Source organism: Protomyctophum parallelum (assembly GCF_964188405.1).
Source record: "Protomyctophum parallelum genome assembly, chromosome: 22".
In the NCBI taxonomy this organism is placed as follows: Eukaryota; Metazoa; Chordata; class Actinopteri; order Myctophiformes; family Myctophidae; genus Protomyctophum; species Protomyctophum parallelum.
Genome location: NC_139714.1, coordinates 16810155 through 16826496, shown reverse-complemented (window position 1 = coordinate 16826496; position 16342 = coordinate 16810155). Strand labels below are relative to the sequence as shown.

Genomic DNA, 16342 nt, shown 5'->3' with positions numbered 1-16342 from the left:
ACCGCGCACACCGCGCACACCGTGCACACCGCGCACACCGCACACACCGCACACACCGCACACACCGCGCACACCGCGCACACCGCACACACCGCACACACCGCACACAATAACCGCACACACCCGCACACACCGCGCACACCGCACACACCGCCACACCGCGCACACCGCACACACCGCGCACACACCGCGCACACCGCGCACACCGCGCACACCGCACACACCGCACACACCGCGCACACCACGCACACCGCGCCTGCTAAGAGTTCGTGTCGATGTTTGTGATGACGGCAATGAAAGGAAACGGTCGGTACGACCAGCACTGCTACAGGTTGGGTTTTCAACCTTGCATGGGTTAAAATGGCCAGAATCGACAGCGGCTTGTTGAGCAGCACCACACCAACATGAGAACATAACCCTATTTAAATACCTAGATAAGAAGTTGCATGAATTCTGTGTCCCATGAATACAAATCATACAGTCTAATGTATCTACAAGCTTCCCAAATGAGCAATGCTTATTATCAATCGCTGTAGTAGTCACTCACTCATTAATACATTGGGAGGTGAAGGTTCATTCATTCATACATTGGGAGGTGAAGGTTCATTCATTCATACATTGGGAGGTGAAGGTTCATTCATTCATACATTGGGAGGTGAAGGTTCATTCATTCATACATTGGGAGGTGAAGGTTCATTCATTCATACATTGGGAGGTGAAGGTTCATTCATTCATACATTGGGAGGTGAAGGGGCGAACAGTCGACGCCAGCATCATCCTCACTTCCCACAACAATGGTGGCAAAACCACTGGAGGCAATGTTAGGGTTCGGTGTCTTGCCCAAGGACACTTTGACATGTGGACAGGAGGAGCCGGGATTTGAACTGCCGACCCACGGATCATTGGACGACCTGCTCTACCTCCTGAGCCACAGCAGAGAGATGCAGGTCTCACAGCAGACAGCAGACATACAGACAGCAGATAGCAGACAGCAGACAGACAGACAGCAGACAGCATACAGACAGACAGCAGACAGCAGACAGGAGACAGCAGACAGCAGACAGACAGACAGCAGACAGCAGACAGCATACAGACAGACAGCAGACAGCAGACAGGAGACAGCAGACAGCAGACAGCAGACAGCATGGAACACAGCTGAGGAGAACAGGCTACATGCAGCAGAGAGCCACTGATCATTGATTTGAATCAGCTGTGTGGAGGGAGATCGTACAGGGAAGTATAGGCAGACTAATACGAGCCTTTCGGATTTCTGTCAATGCGTTCCCATTGCTAGAACGCGGCCCCCTAGAATGTAGATTCAAGCAAGGAGACGCACCTAACCTCGGATTACGAGACTTTCCAAGACGCACCAAGTACCCAGTGGTCTAGGTTTACTGCCGGTAAAACTCTCATACACTATATTAAACAATATAGGCTTTTAGCAGACGCTCTTAATCCAGAGCGACTTACATTTAGGCAAGAACAAAATCATGGGAATACATCACATAAAAGCATTTATCATGAAACATGCGTAAGCTAAGAAAGTAACAGTGGAATATATATAATGAAACTATACATACACTATACATATAAACTATACATATTTACTACTATGCTATACATATGTACTATGGCGTGCTATGACTATATACAATACAATTATAGTGCTGTCTATATATAACATGCTATAAGTCTGTGTCAAATGCTATCTAAGCCAACAGAAATGCTATCTAAGGGGTTAGGGTAAGTGCTATGGGCCATGATGGAGTCTGAAAAGGTGGGTTTTCAGGCTACGGTGGAAGATTGGGAGTGATGCTGCAGTTCTGACTGCAATGGGAAGTGCATTCCACAGTTTTGGAGCCAGAAGAGTTTGGGACGTGTGGATCGTTGTCCCGGCGTTTTTAGTGAGGGTACTTCCAGTTTCCCTGCGTTGGCTGATCTGAGTTTGTAGGGTTTGTAGGGTTCAATCATACTTGCAAGATATGGGGGAGCCATACCTTTCGTTGCTTTGAATGCCAGCATCAGAGTTTTGTATTCTGTGCGGGCAGCGACCGGGAGCCAGTGTAGGCGCGCACGAGTGCACATGCGTACGTGCGGGCAATTGCACATGCGTGCGTGCGATTGCACGTGTGTGTGTGCAGGAATATCAATTTCTAACGAAGAAATACATCTCACCACTATTTGGAGTTAAATCACGGAAAGGTAATAATTACACAAGCCAAAAACCAAACTTCTCAAAGTTCTCTGAGAATCACATTGTTTTACTTGATGGGACTCAAACAGAGCGCCCTGCCCACTGACTATACAGTGCTGGAACAGTGATTTTGGCAACTGGATAGCCACTCTTTGTTTTCTGACCAGTCACACACAATGTTCGTATTGGTATAAATGGTAAATGGTGCATTTATATAATTTATATATCCAAGGTGCTTTACATAGATGTGCATTACATTCACCCATTCAAAACCGATTGTGGCGGAAGCCATGCAAGGTACAAACCAGCACATCGGGAGCAATGTGGGGTTCAGAGTCTTGCCCAAGGACACTTCAACATGTAGACAGGAGGAGGAGCCGGGATTCGAACCGCCGACCCATGGATCATTGGACGACCTGCACTACCTCCTGAGCCACAGTCAGTAGTTAGAAATTCTTGGGGGTGCAAGAAGTGCCGAAAAGAACTTCGGCACTGGACTGTTTGATTTTGTTCCCTCGCTAATTACCTAATTTTAGTTTCTAAGACCTTTCCGAACATTGATTCCAGTACATCCCTTTTAGAATTGGTGTTCACCCCCCTGTGCAGCACCCACGCTTTTCAATTCAGAACAGTCCAAAAGGACTGAGTGCTCTGGCCCGAGTGCTGGTTCTGCTCAGCGTTGTCAACGCTATAGTACGGTGCAGATATAAACACTGGGCCATGTCTCTAAAGCCATCTGTCAAAGTCCGAAAGAGCAGAGCATAATCCAGACTTATATCATGTGCATGTGACGTTTTAAATAATATAAAATAAAACCTTTTATTGCTTTGACTATGCGCAACGAAATCCGAGCCCCATTGACTTCCAGGGAATATTTCAGGGTACTGTATGTAACTGTACTGTATGTGAACAAAATGTAATACTGTGACAGTGTGCACACGAAATGTGACGGTGATCAGGTAACCAGCGTTTTGCGAGATCCAGACAGATATCCAGACATGTACATACAGTAGATGGCATTAGACTATAAAAATAAATAAATACATATCCATCAGTGTTGATTTCATCGACTAAAACTAAGACGAAAAATGTTCGTCGACTACATTTTTCCACTGACGAAAACTAAATGGAAACTAAATGAAAACTAAGCTATGATGACTAAAACTAAGACTAAATATATTGACAATTTCGTCAGCAAATAAAAACTAGACTAAAATGGAGAGACAGCGAAATGCCTTCACGACGGACGACGTACGTCGCGACGTATATTTTTCCGTCGCAACGTATATTCGAGTACGTCCTGGCGTAAATATCAATTCGTCCCGGCAGAACGGACTCGTCGCGGCTATATCTACCCGTTTGCGACGTAATATGTTGGCTATTATTTTCCGTCGCGCCAGAACGGGACTCGTCGCAGCTATATCTACCCGTTGTGGCGTGAGCTGGACTCGTCACGGCAGAACGTGACTCGTCGCGACTATATCTACCCGTTTGCGACGTGCGCCTCGCCGGTCCGGTCTCCAGGCGAGCCTGCGTCCTTCATATATTTTTTTTTCTGCTCTCGTTGGACTTAACTTTAAAAGTCCAATGGAACACCTCTTTGTAACGGGTCGCTGTAGTATAGTGGTCTAATTCCTCGCCTCTCTATTCTTTTTTGCTGAGGACGCTGGTTCAATTCCCGCTCGCGGCAAACCAAAATTATTATATTTTAGACAGACAGACAGACAGACTGCCTGTCTGCCTGCCTGTCTGCCTGCCTAATGTATTGTAAATAATGTATTCATTCCATACGGCTATTTTTTTTTAATATAAAAACTTTTGTCTTTCGCGCGATTCGAACCAGCGTCGTCAGCACCAAAACATTGAGAGGCGAGTGATTAAACCGCTGGACTACAGCGGCCATACGTTACAAAGAAGTGTTTCATTGGACTTATAAAGACAATAGCACCCAGCTGCAGTCTCGCAAGGGGAGGGACCGGAAGTGCTTTTATTTCCGGCTTCCACGTGCACAAGCGCACGTACACGCACGCGAAATATAATGCGCGTGCACGACACGCACTTGCTGGTGCGCGCTTAAATGCCGGGTGTATATAGTACCATCTGTGCTTAAACATAATTACGTGGTCGGTTTGGAAAAGTTTGAAGTAGTTTGTTGTAGGTAATATTTTAATTGAAAGCTTATTAGTTGGTGGTATAAGTGTGCATATTTGAAGAAATGCAAATCTAACAATAATAAAATGATATGCAATAATAGGCTAGGCCTATATGGTCGATTATAACATAATGATATCAAGGCATTTAAGTAATGTAATAAGTTGCTATAACCCCGTACCCCTGTCCCACACACACCATGTCCAGACCATAGATCACAGACACACGACCATATGCATTTAATTTACTATGAAAACCTGCATTTCCCGTCAGTCAGTCAGTAAGTGTGTCATGTCACGCCTCGTGTCATGCCTCCATATATGGTCACGCCTCATGACACGTCACACCGCCATATATGGCCGTTTCCATATGATATAAGATCCCGACACTGACCTCATCAAACCCTGGATAGCCATACATTGAAAAGACTGGATCATCACCTAGATCTCCATATATGGAGCTGAGGCGGCCAGCAACTCTACATCTGACCTCATAATGTAATAATCAGCTCATAATGTAATTAAAAGACGAGCACATAACTTAATAGATTTTTCTATAATGTAATAATGTGTTACATTAACAGTTTGACTGTTTTTTACGATTAACCCGCATTTTAATCAACCCCCCTTCACTGCCGAGATTGTTGTATTACCTTTAGAGCATACGCTGAATTATTTGGGCTTTTAATCCGCGAAAATCCATCAAAAAAAGCTCCCGTGGTTTGTTATGATCTGTGTGTAGCATCCACCATCTTGGTGCACGCGGAAGACGCACACAAGATTGGTTTCAATGAGGCGTTGCACCCAATGCATTTCCATTGGCCTCAATTTCCCAGAAGCCCTAGCAGCCCACAGCATGTGACGATTTCCGGTTTCGTCATCACAGCGAAGCCATCCAGTCTCATACTCTGCGACGAAGACGGATTTTCTTTTGATTCATTACATTACGGCGGATTAAACACATAAAACAAAAGGCGGGTATGTCCGATACGGCAGCGACATTAACCTGGAGTAATCCATTCAAGGCACGGAAACTGTTAAGAGCCTCCACATAGGCGACTCATACTGTAATAAAACTTCATAATGCAATAATGTCTTTATAATGTATGAGCTGATTATTACATATTGCATTATATTTCGCGTGCGTGTATGTGCGCTTGTGCACGTGGAAGCCGGAAATAAAAGCACTTCCGGTCCCTCCCCTTGCGAGACTGCAGCTGGGTGCTATTGTCTTTATAAGTCCAATGAAACACTTCTTTGTAACGTATGGCCGCTGTAGTCCAGCGGTTTAATCACTCGCCTCTCAATGTTTTGGTGCTGACGACGCTGGTTCGAATCGCGCGAAAGACAAAAGTTTTTATATTAAAAAAAAATAGCCGTATGGAATGAATACATTATTTACAATACATTAGGCAGGCAGACAGGCAGGCAGACAGTCTGTCTGTCTGTCTGTCTGTCTGTCTGTCTGTCTAAAATATAATAATTTTGGTTTGCCGCGAGCGGGAATTGAACCAGCGTCCTCAGCAAAAAAGAATAGAGAGGCGAGGAATTAGACCACTATACTACAGCGACCCGTTACAAAGAGGTGTTCCATTGGACTTTTAAAGTTAAGTCCAACGAGAGCAGAAAAAAAAATATATGAAGGACGCAGGCTCGCCTGGAGACCGGACCGGCGAGGCGCACGTCGCAAACGGGTAGATATAGTCGCGACGAGTCACGTTCTGCCGTGACGAGTCCAGCTCACGCCACAACGGGTAGATATAGCTGCGACGAGTCCCGTTCTGGCGCGACGGAAAATAATAGCCAACATATTACGTCGCAAACGGGTAGATATAGCCGCGACGAGTCCGTTCTGCCGGGACGAATTGATATTTACGCCAGGACGTACTCGAATATACGTTGCGACGGAAAAATATACGTCGCGACGTACGTCGTCCGCCGTGAAGGCATTTCGCTCCACCTGCTAAAATGTTAGGAAGGGACTAGTGGACGAGAGATGCAGTATAAGTCATTTTACAATCTGTTGCATGCTGGAAATAGCCGATCTACAAGCTCACAACGCGTCACAGCGCTATTTTCAACAGTCATTACGACGGCATCAAGGCCCTGCCAAAATGCATTTTAGTCGACTAAATCAACTGTAGATTTAGTCGACTAAAATCTTATTCTTATTAGTCGACTGAAACTAGACTAACACTAAAACATTCCGGGTGACTAAAATGTGACTATTTAAGAGACTAAAACTGAAATCAAAATTTGCTCCCAAAAACAACACTGATATCCATATAATAATCACATAAAATTTGTTTAAAAAAAATGCTCTTATCTCGTGGAGACCAGAAAGAAAACAAAAAGGTGTGTGTGGCGAATGGTGATGATGACCCTCTATATAAACGCTGACCACAACAGATGTGAGTCAGCGTGACTGTTATAATCTGATCGCCCATGGCTGTGTACTGTATGTGAGAGCACAGTCAGTGTACTTGATATGTATTGTGTCACAGTGTACTTGTTATGTATTGTGTACTGCCTGAACTGTAGCATACTTTAATAGTTAGGCTATACGAGAGACATCTCGGTGACAGCGAGGTCAGCCTTGCTGCAGTAGGCACGTTATTATGTCTGATATCTTGTGGTCACGTCAGTTGGGATCCAGTACTATTATGTTCCTGTGTGTGTAATAAACTTTGTGAACCTTTAGCGTGATACTGTCTCGTTATTGTTCTCCCGGGCCCGTCGACCGCCGCTGTCACCGTACCAAAGTATACTTCAACCGGATTATCACACACCACCCAGCCTATCACACACCACCCAGAACCACACACCACCCATAACCACACACTACCTGTCTGTCAGAACCACACACCACCCAGCCTATCACACTACCTGTCTGTCAGAACCACACACCACCCATAACCACACACTACCTGTCTGTCAGAACCACACACTACCTGTCTGTCAGAACCACACACCACCCAGCGTGCACACACTACCAGTCTGTCAGAACCACACACCACCCAGCCTGCACACACTACCTGTCTGTCAGAACCACACACCACCCAGCTGGCACACACTACCTGTCTGTCTGAACCACACACCACCCAGCCGGCACACACTACCTGTCTGTCAGAACCACACACCACCCAGAACCACACACTACCTGTCTGTCAGAACCACACACCACCCAGAACCACACACTACCTGTCTGTCAGAACCAGACAGGGTCCAGTACTTAGAGTTTACAACACTGACCTAGCCAGTCGTTGAACTTCTTGACCTCGGAGGGCAGCCCCAGCTCGGTGAAGTCCCCGGCGTGGAGGAATACGTCGCCGTAGGGCATCTGGATGGCGTCCGTACGGGAGTGTGTGTCCGAGACGCACACGAAGCGCGTGTAGCCCGGAGGCTTGGGGGCGTCGTGGGGCATGGGGTCCACCCTGGGGTCAGACAGAGAGAGACACGTTAACATGGGGGCGTCGTGAGGCATGGGGTCCACCCTGGGGTCAGAGAGAGACAGGCCAAGGTTATAATAGTTTTGGTTTTTTCATTATAGTTTAGTTTTAGTTAGTTTTGACATCTTTTTTTCTAATTCAGTTAGTTTTAGTTCGTTTTTAGAGCGGGGTTGTTAGTTTTTATTTTGCTTAGTTTTAGTTTTTTTCGTACAGTTTATTTTTGGGTTAGGGTTAGCATGGCTACATGCTGCCGTACGGTGCTGAAAACTGCCGTAAAACTTGTTGGAGAAATGAGGAAATTAATCTAATGAATTTAAAAGGATTATTTTATAAATATCCGAAAGGCATATAAATATTGATAAAAACTCAAACTAAGGGTATTTTGTCTATAATTTCAGTCCGTTTTGAGGACACACAATACAGTTTCAGTTTAGTTATCGTTTTTGTTAATTTATTTTTATTTTTTATTAGTTTCAGTTACCTAAAATGTTTTATTAATTCTAGTTTTCGTTTTTTTGTTAGTTTTAGTTAACTATTATAACCTTGAGACACGCGACACGCACATGTTGAAACCATGAAGGTTTTTTGCACACGGCACAAAAACCCCAACGGAAACTCCAAAGAGAGAACAAATCATTGGTGTCGGAAGAGGACACCTAGATGTCCAAAACTGTTCGGAATTCAAACGTAGCAAAAATAGCAGATCTACAAGCTCAAGTTTTGATCTTCTATTGTTGTTATTATACAAGGTTTCTGCCCGACAGCAACGAAATAGAATCATTTGTAAATTAACAGTGGATTTTACTGCGTAGAAAAGGTCATACATTTTATGGATGATGTACAAATCTGATAACACTAACTCATCCCAACACACTGAAAACAAAGGAGCAATGCGCAATACAACGTTTAATTGTCTCCACAAATCTGGAGTAAACATAGAACACTGAGAACCGCGCGAGGGTTCCATTTTCACACCCTCCAGAGTCCAGAGAGTTAAAAGAATACTCCAGATTTGGCTGCGCAGTAAAATGAAGCAGAGATGGAAATATAGGAGGGATTGGAAAGGAGAGGAGAGGAGAGGAGAGGAGAGGAGAGGAGAGGAGAGGAGAGGAGAGGAGAGGAGAGGAGAGGAGAGGAGAGGAGAGGAGAGGAGAGGAGAGGAGAGGAGAGGAGAGGAGAGGAGAGGAGAGGAGAGGAGAGGAGAGGAGAGGAGAGGAGAGCGCCACAGAGGGAGAAAAAGCACAGTGATCGTAAGAAAAGTGTAAAGTCCTGTGGGACACTCTGTGAGTCTGTGCGTGCGTGCGTGCGTGCGTGCGTGCGTGCGTGCGTGCGTGCGTGCGTGCGTGTGTGTGTGCGTGCGTGCGTGTGCTAGCTCCACAGGGTCTCCAGGGGGGGAGAGGGGAGCTGGTGAATAACAGTGGCCCACTTTAGTGTGCTCTCCTCCAGGTACAATAACACCCAGGCCTGCCTCTCCCCTGGCACACCACCACCACCACCACCACCACAAAGAGACAGAGACCAAGGAGATATACTGTATGTACTGCATATAAAGTACATGTACGCACTGTACGTATGTAGGAGTTGATAGAATGTGATATACAGTACTGTACATATGCATACTGTAGGAGAGTTAATCTTCTAACTTCCTAATCCTAACATTTTTCTGAAAAACCCATGTTTCTATGTCAGTGGTGCTCAACCTTTTTCATGTCAAGGACCCCCAGAATTATTATTGGGCCACGGACCCCCCCATCTCAAAATATGTAGTTCCAGGGACCCCCCCTTCAGAAGCCAATATTTTAGTACAAAATGTTCTCTCTGAAATATATATTCGATGATTTGCGCCACATTTGTGCCATGTCTAATATCCCTGTCGGTGTGCTTTGTCACTCTCTACAGCATACATGGGCAACATTTCGGCCCCAGGGGCCACATTTCGGCCCCCAAACATCACTTAACCTGGCCCTCAGGTTATAATATTAGAATACTGAAAAAGTATTGATTTCAGCGGTTACAGTTCCAAACATGACCTGCTTATATTATACTCGATTCATACTCCAATTTTAGAGCGAATAAAAGGGGGGGGGGGGGGGGTACCGTCCTAAAGTCAGCTCTTCGGTGCTACTGGAAATTTCTGACGAGCCGGAATCATTTGGGCACTACAGCGGTAAAATAAGAGTATGAATCGAGCTTTGGGGATGTTCTGTTTTTGCCACAGGACAAGAAAAGCGTAGTGAAATGAAAAATAAGTTTTTCACACTTTTAGACCATATCCGTGGTCATCATAATGGTCATACCTAACAATGGATGCTAAGAAAATGGGCAAATTCTCATTTCTGTGTGTTTTTATATCAAAAGTCCATACAAAAAATTAATTACTTCCCGAAAACGAAAACGTGCTGCGTGATGACGTGTAGAGATACACATCGATAAAAGCCAATAAAAATGAAGCTCACCCGTTTAATTCCCCATATCTGCGCATCCGTGCAGCACAGCTGCTACTGATTACAGAAATCCTCCGTTTTATTCCCATTCAAGATAACATCCAGACAGTGTATTACTCGGTTTCAACTCAATCATCACGCTAAAATATGTATCTGAAAACATTATAGGGTTGAAATAAGCCACAATAAACAGTAAACTGGTGTAGCTGGCCGACTATCTGACTATCTGTAAACAAACACACACCATGCTCCTACACCTCATGTGTACGTGTGTAGTAAGTGTGACTGCTCACATGTGTACGTGTGTAGTAAGTGTGTGATGCTCACATGTGTACGTGTGTAGTAAGTATGATGCTCACATGTGTACGTGTGTAGTAAGTGTGTGATGCTCACATGTGTACGTGTGTAGTAAGTATGATGCTCACATGTGTACGTGTGTAGTAAGTGTGATGCTCACATGTGTACGTGTGTAGTAAGTGTGATGCTCACATGTGTACGTGTGTAGTAAGTGTGATGCTCACATGTGTACGTGTGTAGTAAGTGTGATGCTCACATGTGTACGTGTGTAGTAAGTGTGATGCTCACATGTGTACGTGTGTAGTAAGTATGATGCTCACATGTGTACGTGTGTAGTAAGTGTGATGCTCACATGTGTACGTGTGTAGTAAGTGTGATGCTCACATGTGTACGTGTGTAGTAAGTGTGACCGCTCACATGTGTACGTGTGTAGTAAGTGTGATGCTCACATGTGTACGTGTGTAGTAAGTGTGATGCTCACATGTGTATGTGTGTAGTAAGTGTGATGCTCACATGTGTACGTGTGTAGTAAGTGTGATGCTCACATGTGTATGTGTGTAGTAAGTGTGATGCTCACATGTGTACGTGTGTAGTAAGTGTGATGCTCACATGTGTATGTGTGTAGTAAGTGTGATGCTCACATGTGTATGTGTGTAGTAAGTATGATGCTCACATGTGTACGTGTGTAGTAAGTATGATGCTCACATGTGTACGTGTGTAGTAAGTGTGATGCTCACATGTGTACGTGTGTAGTAAGTGTAACTGCTCACATGTGTACGTGTGTAGTAAGTGTAACTGCTCACATGTGTACGTGTGTAGTAAGTGTGATGCTCACATGTGTACGTGTGTAGTAAGTGTGATGCTCACATGTGTACGTGTGTAGTAAGTGTGATGCTCACATGTGTACGTGTGTAGTAAGTGTGATGCTCACATGTGTACGTGTGTAGTAAGTGTAACTGCTCACATGTGTACGTGTGTAGTAAGTGTAACTGCTCACATGTGTACGTGTGTAGTAAGTGTGATGCTCACATGTGTACGTGTGTAGTAAGTGTGATGCTCACATGTGTACGTGTGTAGTAAGTGTGATGCTCACATGTGTACGTGTGTAGTAAGTGTGATGCTCACATGTGTACGTGTGTAGTAAGTGTAACTGCTCACATGTGTATGTGTGTAGTAAGTGTAACTGCTCACATGTGTACGTGTGTAGTAAGTGTAACTGCTCACATGTGTATGTGTGTAGTAAGTGTGATGCTCACATGTGTACGTGTGTAGTAAGTGTAACTGCTCACATGTGTATGTGTGTAGTAAGTGTAACTGCTCACATGTGTACGTGTGTAGTAAGTGTAACTGCTCACATGTGTATGTGTGTAGTAAGTGTGATGCTCACATGTGTACGTGTGTAGTAAGTGTAACTGCTCACATGTGTACGTGTGTAGTAAGTATGTAACTGCTCACATGTGTATGTGTGTAGTAAGTATGTAACTGCTCACATGTGTATGTGTGTAGTAAGTGTGATGCTCACATGTGTACGTGTGTAGTAAGTGTGATGCTCACATGTGTACGTGTGTAGTAAGTGTGATGCTCACATGTGTACGTGTGTAGTAAGTGTGATGCTCACATGTGTATGTGTGTAGTAAGTGTGATGCTCACATGTGTACGTGTGTAGTAAGTGTGATGCTCACATGTGTATGTGAGTAGTAAGTGTAACTGCTCACATGTGTATGTGTGTAGTAAGTATGTAACTGCTCACATGTGTACGTGTGTAGTAAGTATGTAACTGCTCACATGTGTACGTGTGTAGTAAGTGTGATGCTCACATGTGTACGTGTGTAGTAAGTGTGATGCTCACATGTGTACGTGTGTAGTAAGTGTGATGCTCACATGTGTATGTGTGTAGTAAGTATGTAACTGCTCACATGTGTACGTGTGTAGTAAGTATGTAACTGCTCACATGTGTACGTGTGTAGTAAGTGTGATGCTCACATGTGTACGTGTGTAGTAAGTGTGATGCTCACATGTGTACGTGTGTAGTAAGTGTGATGCTCACATGTGTACGTGTGTAGTAAGTGTGATGCTCACATGTGTACGTGTGTAGTAAGTGTGACTGCTCACATGTGTATGTGTGTAGTAAGTGTGATGCTCACATGTGTACGTGTGTAGTAAGTGTGATGCTCACATGTGTACGTGTGTAGTAAGTGTAACTGCTCACATGTGTACGTGTGTAGTAAGTGTGATGCTCACATGTGTACGTGTGTAGTAAGTGTAACTGCTCACATGTGTACGTGTGTAGTAAGTATGTAACTGCTCACATGTGTACGTGTGTAGTAAGTGTAACTGCTCACATGTGTACGTGTGTAGTAAGTGTGATGCTCACATGTGTACGTGTGTAGTAAGTATGTAACTGCTCACATGTGTACGTGCGGCGGCTGGAAGCGGCCCTGGTTGATGTTGTAGAAGGTGAAGGCCTGGGTGGGGTTGGTGCTGTACTCGTCCACCTCCACCGGCACCCTGCCGGTCCTCTGGGCCTGCTGGCTCTGGGCCTGGGACTGCTGCCTCCGCGCCGCCATGATCTCAGACAGGGTGAACGCCATGTCGGTACACGGGGCTGGAAGGAAGTGGGTACGATAAAGTGGGTACGATAAAATACGCCAGGAGTTAGTCAAGTCGAAGTCAAACGTCATACGATTTGTCACACACACGTTACCGCAGTGAAATTTTGTTCTCCGCATTTGACCCATCTCTGCAGCCGTGCCGCGCTCGGGAATCATTTGATTAGTAGATTTGACCCCCCCGATCCAACCCTTTGATGCCGAGAGGCATTGGGTCCCATTTTTACAGTCTTTGGTATGACCCGGCCGGGGATCGAACCCTGACCTCCCAGTTTCAGGGCGGACACTCTAACCACAAGGCCACTGTTAGTTACTTTCTTGTGTGCCAAATTGATTGACCTTTGGCCCACGGACCCCCCCCCCATCTGAAAATGTCTTGTGCCAGAGCTCACAATGTGTCGCATCGTGACGCATTGTGAGCTTGCAGATCTGCTAATTTCAAAAGATTATTAGACATTTCAAAACTTTAAATGAGACATTCTGCACAATGAGTACTTTCACTTTTGGTACTTTAAAACCCATTTTGGGCGGGAACCCCTTTTGGTGTTAGCTATTGAAAAATAGCAGATCTACAAGCTCATAGCGCACCACCGAGTGGCGCGCTATGAGCTTGTAGGTCTGCTATTTAAAAAAATATCTCAGGTCAAAACATTTTGATGCCAATACTTTTGTGTCAGTACTGTGTAAGTAAACTGGATAGATGGGGAACCGGTACCGTGATGAAGGTGGCGGGCCGGGCCTGCGCTGCTGTGATGCGGAGTCGGGTTGCGGTGCGACGATCTGGACTCGCTTGAATACCAACAAAGGGTCCGGGTTGGGGTCCGGGTTGGGGCCTGGACTAGGAGGAGCGAGGTCTCTGGATGATGGTTCTGGTTGTGACCGGGTCCGGGTTGGGGTCCGGGTTGGGGCCTGGACTAGGAGGAGCGAGGTCTCTGGATGATGGTTCTGGTTGTGACCGGGTCCGGGTTGGGGCCTGGACTAGGAGGAGCGAGGTCTCTGGATGATGGTTCTGGTTGAGACCGGGTTAGAGTGACAGACTCAGGTTCTGGTGGTTCCTCCCTGAGATGATGACGGGGAAAAGAAGAAGAGGTCCAACGCTGGACTGATGAGAAAACATCACCTCCCTTCCTTCTTCTGGTCGAAAAACACAGCAACTCCGGACTATACCTGGATAGAACATAGAATGAGATCATTCACTGTGTGTGTGTGTGTGTGTGTGTGTGTGTGTGTGTGTGTGTGTGTGTGTGTGTGTGTGTGTGTGTGTGTGTGTGTGTGTGTGTGTGTGTGTGTGTGTGTGTGTGTGTGTGTGTGTGTTTGTGCGCGTGTATGCGTGCACAAACACACGGTGTGCATTCAACTCTGAATAGTCTTATTAAATGGACTCAAAACAGAGGATTTGACTGGGTAGATTCAACTGTTTTTTTCCCCTGGTACAGTAGCTCGCTCTAGGAACTGTTGGGGTGGAGAGATACTGTACTAATGGATAAGATGATGGCTCACAGAGAGAGAGAGAGAGAGAGAGAGAGAGAGAGAGAGAGAGAGAGAGAGAGAGAGAGAGAGGTGATAATTTGTGGATGGATGAATGGGTCTTCTCTGCCTGGTCTGTAGTGTGATGTCGACATGCCACCTCTCATGTCTCAGTGACCCCGCTACACCAGTGTTGTTTTTGGCAGCAAATTTCTATTTTAGTTTTAGTCATATAGTCTCTTGAATAGTTTTCACTTAGTTTTAGTCACATTTTAGTCACCTGGAATGTATTAGTGTTAGTCTTCGTTTTAGTCGACTAAATCTACAGGTGATTTAGTTGACTAAAATGTGTTTTGGCGGGCCTTGATGCCATCGTAATGGCAGATTTTATACTTGCTACAAGCTCACAATGCGTCGCAGCGCGACGCGTTGTGAGCTTGTAGATCGGCTATTTTGTGTCTGAAGTTAGATAAATTGAATTTGATTTTGTTGGCTACATTTTTTACATGTTTTTTATATGTCAAGTTTGAGTCTAGTGTAATTCCAAGGTATTTGGATTCTGATACTATCTGGATACTACTACCCTCAATGAGAATGTCAATGTCAGGGTCTGTGGAGTTACGTGAAAAATACATACGGACAGTTTTTTTTTTGTTCAGATGCAAACATGAGTTCCTCAGCCAATCTGATACGTGGCCCATGGCTGCAGTTAATTTATCTGCTGCTAGTTGTTTGTTTTTAGCGTTTAGTTTGGGCATGTTGTTATCAGGTGAATGTTTTATAAGAGAAGAGAAGAGAAGAGAAGAGAAGAGAAGAGAAGAGAAGAGAAGAGAAGAGAAGAGAAGAGAAGAGAAGAGAAGAGAAGAGAAGAGAAGAGAAGAGAAGAGAAGAGAAGAGAAGAGAAGAGAAGAGAAGAGAAGAGAAGAGAAGTAGTACTGTATGTTAGTGTTGTCTCTAATACTGTATGTACAGTAAGTGTCTCTAAGCCATCAAGGTTGATGATGTTGGTGAATACATAACGTGTCTGTCTGGCAGAAACCTTGAATCTCCATATTTCAGCTTTTCATGTTTTTTTCTGGGGGAGGGTAAATTAATGTCCTACTTTGTGTCTTTGTCATTCAACAACATCACAAAAAAAGTTGCACAAATATTTTTAAAGTAAAAGTGAAAGAGGTGAGTCTCTGGGGTTTCTAAATATTACACCAATAAGAAGCAAGCATTAGGAGCTGAATTGTGACCAAAGTTTTTTGGAAATAAAAAGGTTTCTCTCTGACAGCAATGATCTGATAATATATCAATAGATCAATTGTTCTCAACCTTTTTAGCTAGTGAAACTATATCACATCTACTGTACAAGCTAGTGAAACCCAAGCTAGTGAAACAACTCTGATCTACAACTCACCAACGTGTTGTGATGTGACACGTTGTGACTTGTGAGCTTGTAGATCGGCTATTTTCACTACTCCTTGAACATTTTGTTTTCCAATTTAATTTATGGAATTTCTTTTGAATTTCAGTTATTCATGAAATCTTTTTAAGCAAAACGTTTAATTCATGAAGAAAATAAATAAAGGGATTTTTAAACGTTGTGACGCCGTGACCCACGAATGGGTCCCAGTGTTTGGGAAACAGACTGATGTCTTAAACCCATTTAGGCTTGACGTCGAAATTAAAACAATGTCTTCTAAATCCTAAAATGTTTTCTGAAAGAAAACCCTATGTTTCTATGTCG

General features: G+C 44.5%; 1 protein-coding gene across 1 annotated transcript in view; it reads right to left on the bottom strand.

The window, feature by feature from the left end:
- mpped1 (metallophosphoesterase domain containing 1) overlaps positions 1–13125 on the bottom strand; it is a gene marked incomplete at both ends in the record, with an annotated part of 54508 nt that extends 41383 nt beyond the window's left edge. The window contains 2 exon segments of the mRNA XM_083794561.1: positions 7597–7778; positions 12944–13125. Coding sequence (XP_083650687.1) covers positions 7597–7778; positions 12944–13125 — 364 coding nt within the window.
- Between the last annotated feature and the right edge of the window lie 3217 nt (positions 13126–16342).